Raw genomic sequence first — 7000 nt, 5'->3', positions numbered from 1 at the left:
TTCCTTACTTCTTAAGGAGAGCTAAAATATTAGTACATAAGGTCTTTATGACAATCTAGGGAGAAAACACAGAATAAGAATTTAGCACTCTACCATGGAGCTATACTCCAACCGCCCCCACCCTCCTTTTTTTGGTGATACTGAAGATTGAACCAGCTTTACCACTGAACTATATCCTCAGCTTTTAAAAAAAAATTAAAAATTTGAGACAGGGTCTTGCTAACCTGCTGAGCTGGCGTCTAACTTGATTCTCCTGCCTTGGCCTTCAGAATTCCTGGGATTATAGACAGGAACCACCATGCCTGGGTGTACTTATTTTTTATATGTACGATTTCAAACTCATATTTGTGTACATTATATAAATGTTATAATCTGCTTGTATAAGAATATTTTGATACTAACCTTTTAATATATATTTTCTTCCAACTTTGACAATATCTAAAATTGAAGGAGGTAAATTTTAAAAAGTGAACTGGAGAACCTATATTAAAGATTCCTTCTATCATGAGTATGCCCTTTAACTTTATTTGCGGGGTGCGGGGTGGGGGTTAGAACTAGTTATATAACTAAGATGATTTTTTAAAAAAATATAGGTACAGTCCTAAGGAGGGAGGTTTGTGGCTGATAGAAAAGGTTATTTATTAAAGTAAAATATGAGGGCATAGGTCCGTGATATTGAGTCAATAGAACAAATTAGAACTGCTAGAAGAGGAAAGCCAAGTCTGAACTGATAGGTACTAAACTGGGAACCCCAGCACTAAAGCCACTAAGCTAAAAGGCCCTTAGTCATTTTTCCTTCATGAAAATGCTTTAAAAACAGTTATTTTCCATATTTACATTTCCAGAGTCTTTACAAATTGCTTGCTTCTTCTATAAGATGTTTTGGGGAAATGAAATATAATATGCTTAGCATGTTAACTTTTATTCTTCTTCCTTCCTTCCTTTCTTTCTTTTTTTTTTGGTGCTGGGCATGGAATCCAGGGTCTCACAGATGCTGGGCTATCATATCAGAGTTATTTGTCCAGTCCTAACACGTTAACTTTAATTTGAAAAGAGTGTTTAAACACTCCTAACCACATTCTTTCTCAAATATAAAAATATTTTAAGGGTAATTGTCAAAAAAATAAAAAAGGCATCTGTGCCTCACCCTTACTCTGTTTAGAATACTCTCTCCTTTTCTCCCCTGCTGATGGGATTCCCTTTTGGAGCCCTTTTCACAAGCTGCTACAAGCTCAAAATCTTCTCCTTAACCCCAGGCCACCTTGGACCACTTTGCACCACTCTTGTGGCATGTAGGCAATCTATTCTTGGGCTCAAATCTCAATCTCACGTCAAAAATGCAGAGTCGTGGGTACATTGTGGCTTTTTGTTTCTTAAGGCAAACACTTTTTAAATGAAACTCAAAAGCAACTGAAAAGCTGAAAATGAACTCCAACAATTTACTAAAATCCCAGGACTTCTGTCTTGATAACTCTCCCTATAATCTTATCACATGTACAATTTTCGTCACAGCACTTAGGAGCCTGACTTTGCTCTTTGTATACACCCATCAGGCCCATAACAAAGGCTTACTAATTGCTGACTGGCTGGTCAACTTGTTAAAAGAAGAGAGGGAAAAAAAAAAGATTATATTCAGCAGTTCCGTGTATTTGCTTTACGTGGACTGGGGAACTGGCCAATTACTTCAAAATGAAACATAATTCTTAGGGGAAAAAAAAAAAAATCACAAGTTTGGAGTTTTTCGAATTGCACCCCGAATTCGCCGACTCCTGTTTTCCAAACGCTACGCTTTTCATTCCTATAGCACCCGAAGCCGAACCCGTGACAAAGTGGGCATGAAGGCACGGCGGGAGAGCCCTGCCCTGCGTGCACTAGGAAACCCGCACAAGACTCCATTGAAACCCACCACACTGAAACCGGAACCGACCGCCGCGTCACGTGTTCCGCTCAACTAACACACAGCCTGCCAAGTGGGTTTGCTAAGTGCTAGAAGTAGCGAAAACGTGTTGGCTCCCGTTTTAAGGAAACAAAGATGAAGAGAGCCCATAGAATGACTTAGAAACCAAGGGGCAAAACGTGAAACAGGCAGGAAATTACAACGTGGCGTGGAAAGGATTAAAACTGATGTTCTTAGGGACCCAGGGCGCATTGGCGCCCAGAATCCGATTAAACCACGCGACAGAAAGATTTGGCTCCTCAGGCACTCCGTAGGATGAGCTCTCTGGTCCTCGCAGGCCACGCCTGCCACGGAAAAGGACAGTGAGAAGCTGCCCGGGTGTTGCCTGTTGTGCGCGCCGAACACTGGCCAATGCAGAGGCAGGGAACTCACAGTGTTCTTGTTTCTCAACAGTCTTAAACCGGAAACAGAAAATCTAAAAGTCTGGCACCGCGAGAGCCACCTTTTTTTTTTGTGGGCGGGAACGCACATGCGCAGGGGAACCTAGCAAAACCCTTAAATACCGTCATGCGGTCACGCGCGGCCTCTTTCTCTGCCGCCGCCGAGTCGCGCGGAGGCGGTGGCTTGGGGTGAGTTACGTCTAGGGTCGGCGAATGCGGTGGTTTTAGTGGGACTCGGTGATTTCTGTTACGGATGGGTGATTAGTGTCCGATTTAAACACAGTCGTCTGATCAGTGTTTTTGCTTTTCAGTTTGTTCAAGATTCAGCTTCATCCGTAATCCACCGCCATGGCCGAGGAAGGGTGAGCTCGGGGGCCTGGTTTGGGGTGCGGGTGCTAAATAGGCCCGGAGCCATACGCGCTGGACAGGGTCAGCTGAGGCGCCATAAGCGTACCTGTCGTACATCGCCCATGTCTCCGTCGGGTCCAAGGAGTTAAATGTTAGCGAATTTTGGCTGACATTTCTGATTTGTCGCGTTTCAGCATTGCTGCTGGAGGTGTAATGGACGTCAACACTGCTTTACAAGAGGTGCTGAAGACCGCCCTCATCCACGATGGCCTTGCACGTGGAATTCGCGAAGCTGCCAAAGCCTTAGACAAGTACGTTTATCAGTCTCAATGCTGTGGGTTGTTGCAACCGGAACAAAACCAGCCGAGGGAAGAAAGCGTGAAGTTCATGGTGTTAGCACAAAAGATCTGAATGGCATCCGTTCTACAGGAAACCTAGGAAAAGCTATCAGACTCAGATCTATATAGCCCACTAATTTGTGGATTGCTGTTTGGAATGGGGGCAAGCCGTTGATTTCATAAAACTACAGTGTTTGAATGATGACTTAAATGTCGGATACCCCTTCACTCCTTTCATGGGTGAAAACATTACAGTCTGACAAACCTGTAGGTTGTGGCTCTATTCTCGTTTTGAGGATTCTGAGCCTCATTTATAGCAGTTAGCAAATGAATGAATTTGCTAAATTCATTATGCTAAATGAATGAAACATGAAGCTGATGTTTGTTACAGAAGCATCTGGACTTTGAGGAATTGTGTAAGTATAATAAAGGAATTTAATCAGAAACCTAGAGTACTTGTAAATTTATTTGGTTGTCTTATTAATTTTTGGGCTTGAAGCATCTTGCTTGAGTTGAAATTGAATGTGTTAAGGACTTCTGTGCCAGATTGCCTGTTCAATTCACTTGTATAAGTTGACCCTTTGAATTCTAGGCGGTCCAGGTAGCAGTCTTACACAATATGTATGTACTTTGACAGTGTTAAATGTTATTTTGTCTAAAATAAAATCTCTTTGTTATGCAGTAGTTTATATCTTTACATAGTGGGTTTTGTATAAGAAAGTTGTTGTGGTTGTGTTGGCCAGATTTTATTTAAATTCCCCCTGTAAAATTTTCTCAGCAGAGTTTTGTGCAGATATGTGTGGTTTTTTTTTTAATGCTTTGTCAGTGTAGCAAAAGCAGAGACAACCCTTAGTGCAAGAGCATTGAATTTCATTTTAGTTGCATTTTTTCATTTCAGGCGCCAGGCCCATCTCTGTGTACTTGCATCCAACTGTAATGAGCCTATGTATGTCAAATTGGTGGAGGCCCTTTGTGCTGAACATCAAATCAATCTAATTAAGGTAAGTTAATTTGCACTAGTTTTGGATAATTGGGCTGGTTTAAATCATGCTATTTGTATCCAGTCACATGTTGCTTTCAGCAAGTATACATTTTATGGGACTGACATTGTTCGTTGTGTTAAAGACAACTATCAAAATATTATGCCTGCAAAGATGCTAATTGGTGATCTTGATGCTGTACATGATGACAACTGGCTCCCTCTACTGAATTGCCATGAGGAAAATGCCATGTCACCCTTCTGACTACAGCTACCTTTGGGGTTTAATTTAATCTTAGTGGCATTAATATCTGCTAATAATGAAGTTTTATTTGTCTAATTATTGCAATAGGTCGATGACAACAAGAAACTAGGAGAATGGGTAGGCCTCTGTAAAATTGACCGAGAGGGCAAGCCCCGTAAAGTGGTTGGTTGCAGTTGTGTAGTTGTTAAGGTAAGTCAGTATTTGGGATGAAGGCTGTTCTGTGTGTATCCTTTTGTTGAGATAAATCAGGAAATGTAAGAGGAAAAAATGTGTTTCTTAACAATTTTTATGGGTATTTGAAACGAAAAATGAGACATTTTAAAGCCAGCTAGTGAATCTGCTTACCTGCAAATGTTTCTGCAGAAATTTTAGAAAAAGCTGGCAATAATAATGCCATCTTACGAGCCTTAAGGACACTGAAGTCCTTAAGGTCCCTGAAAATGGCTACAATAAATAGTGATGGGAAACATTTCCAAACAACCTTCAGTTGTTAAAGCTTCATTAAGGCTTTCGTATGTAATTAGTGTTAAGAACTTGGGTGAGACTTCCAAAAATTAATAAGAAATTGTGTGTGGTTTTTTTTCTTTTTTAAAGGATTATGGCAAAGAATCTCAGGCCAAGGATGTCATCGAAGAGTACTTCAAATGCAAGAAATGAGCAAATAAATTTTTCGTTCACATTCCTCACCTCTGGCTTTATTATTTGGGGCAGTTAAATAAGGTCCTTTTAGTGAAGGGACATAACTAGCAAATTCTGGAAGCATGTTCTACAACGACTATGGTTTCTAGCTAAAAAAAACACAATTATTGATGTGGTGTTGGCATTTAAACATGAGTAGCCTAAGAAACAAAAATAGGCCTAACAGAAGGGAGTGGGGACTGACAAGACCAGCTTAAAACCTGGAGAAAAAGAGTTTAGGGGAGAGTAGGTATTTACAGATTAAAATCCTACAGCTTAATAGTGATTGCCCAAATCAGAGCAAGTTAGAAAAGTACAAACGTTAACAAATGGATTTAGGCTATGGGATGCTACAAATGCATGATATTCTAGTTAACTTTGATCTAAGATTTGGTCACTGAAGCAAGCGAACCCAGTCTCAAAAATTGTATATTCAAACTTATGTTAAATTTCTGATTAAGAGCATGTGGCTTAAGGCCTTAACAGCCAAATATGGTATTGAATGCTTGTTGCACTGAGCTTAACCAGTTTAGCTGAGAGCTTACTGAGCTCTATGAACATGGTATTCATGGTGGTTGTTTCAACTATATACTAGCGGTTCCAAATTAATACATAAATAAACCCATCCAAGCATGTTTAGGTGCTGACTTTTCCTGAAAATGTACACTATCCTTGGCATTCTGGATCATTGGAGGGTGGGATGCATTTTTTGTGGGAGATTTAGATTTGGTGGCTTTTAGGAACTCTTTAAAATTTATCTTGAGTTCTGGAGATGGGTTCAATCCCTACCACCACAAAAAATATCTTGAAATGTATTGTTAGGTCCACTGCCCCTTTTTGAAAGCTTTGGATCCAATTTACACCTGCCTTGAGACTTCTCACCTAGTTTTGATGTATTTAAGTGTCACCTAGTCTGGTTTCAGAACAATGCTGAAATAATCTAATCTTATGTCAGTGGAACCTACAGGTTGGTTGTACCTGTCTTATTTTGATGCTTTCATGTCCACCAACAATTTAGGTGCAATAACCACCCCCCTTTTGATTTTAATACCAGGGGAGTTAACCACTGAGCCACATCCCTAGCATTTTGTCGGTAAATCTGAGGCTGTCTTTGTTAAATCCTGCTTCAGCCTCCCAAACTGCTAGGATTACAGGCATGTGCCACTGTGCCTTAGCAGTGCTTATTCTAATGTCTTTCTGTAGGTTCATCAAAATTTAAGTCTTCATCAACCAGCATCTCTTTACCTTTTTGTCCTTGCTATGTTCAAGGGTTTCTTATCACCACTTTGTCCTTTGCCATGCTTTGCCTTGTTTGTAATGCCCAAAGTTCAGTCTGTTTATTTCTCTGCAGCCTTTATTGTACCAAGCTTTGAACCCAGGGCCATTTAACCACTGAGCTACACTTTGTATTTTGAGACAATCTTGATAAGTTGTGTAGGAACTTGCTAAGTTGTTGAGGCTAGTTTTGACCTCCCTCCTGCTTTGGTTTCCTGAGTCACTGGGAATACAGGTATGCACTACCACTTTCAGCTTTTGCAGCCTTCTTGTAACATCCATAGGTTCCTGTGATACAAATGTTTTCACTCTGCTCAGCTTTAGACTATATTGTGCATCCAGAGAGCTTGTTAATGCCCATAGAGTCTAAGTGTTCGACCATCAGTCTTTGGTAGCAACTTCCCTGGCCAGAGCCCTTTGGCATCCTCAACTGCTTTTATGAATTATCTGGATGATTATCATGCTGGGTATCAGTTACTCATCCTAACCAGTCTCAATTGTTAAAAGTGATCATGTCCATGTGATTTGTGACTTCTATGTGAAACAGTGTTCACCAGGGAGCCCATGGGAGCTCTAAATATTTTTTTTTTTTTTTAGTTTTTGGTGGACACAACATCTTGTTGAGGATCGAACCTGGGCCGCACACGTGCCAGGCGAGCGTGCTACCGCTTGAGCCACATCCCCAGCCTAGTAAAAATAGTTTTATGAAACTGGTTGCTGTGTGTGCTCAGAATCTTGCTGAGTGTTTCCCTTTTGTACCCTGAATAAAATGTATCCAAG

At 40.7% G+C, this 7000-nt stretch overlaps 1 protein-coding gene across 1 annotated transcript; it reads left to right on the top strand.

The window, feature by feature from the left end:
- The first annotated feature begins 2419 nt into the window (after positions 1-2419).
- On the top strand, positions 2420-4953 carry RPS12 (ribosomal protein S12). Its single transcript, XM_081295426.1, has 6 exons — positions 2420-2526; positions 2649-2699; positions 2880-2996; positions 3922-4024; positions 4355-4456; positions 4862-4953. Exons 2-6 carry the CDS (start codon positions 2686-2688, stop codon positions 4922-4924), a joined length of 399 nt encoding a protein of 132 aa, XP_081151552.1. The 5' UTR covers positions 2420-2526; positions 2649-2685; the 3' UTR covers positions 4925-4953.
- The last annotated feature ends 2047 nt before the right edge of the window (positions 4954-7000 follow it).

Source organism: Spermophilus citellus (assembly GCF_964194105.1).
Source record: "Spermophilus citellus genome assembly, chromosome: 5".
In the NCBI taxonomy this organism is placed as follows: Eukaryota; Metazoa; Chordata; class Mammalia; order Rodentia; family Sciuridae; genus Spermophilus; species Spermophilus citellus.
The sequence above is the reverse complement of the archived record's forward strand: the minus strand, read 5'-3'. Positions and strand labels throughout refer to the sequence as shown.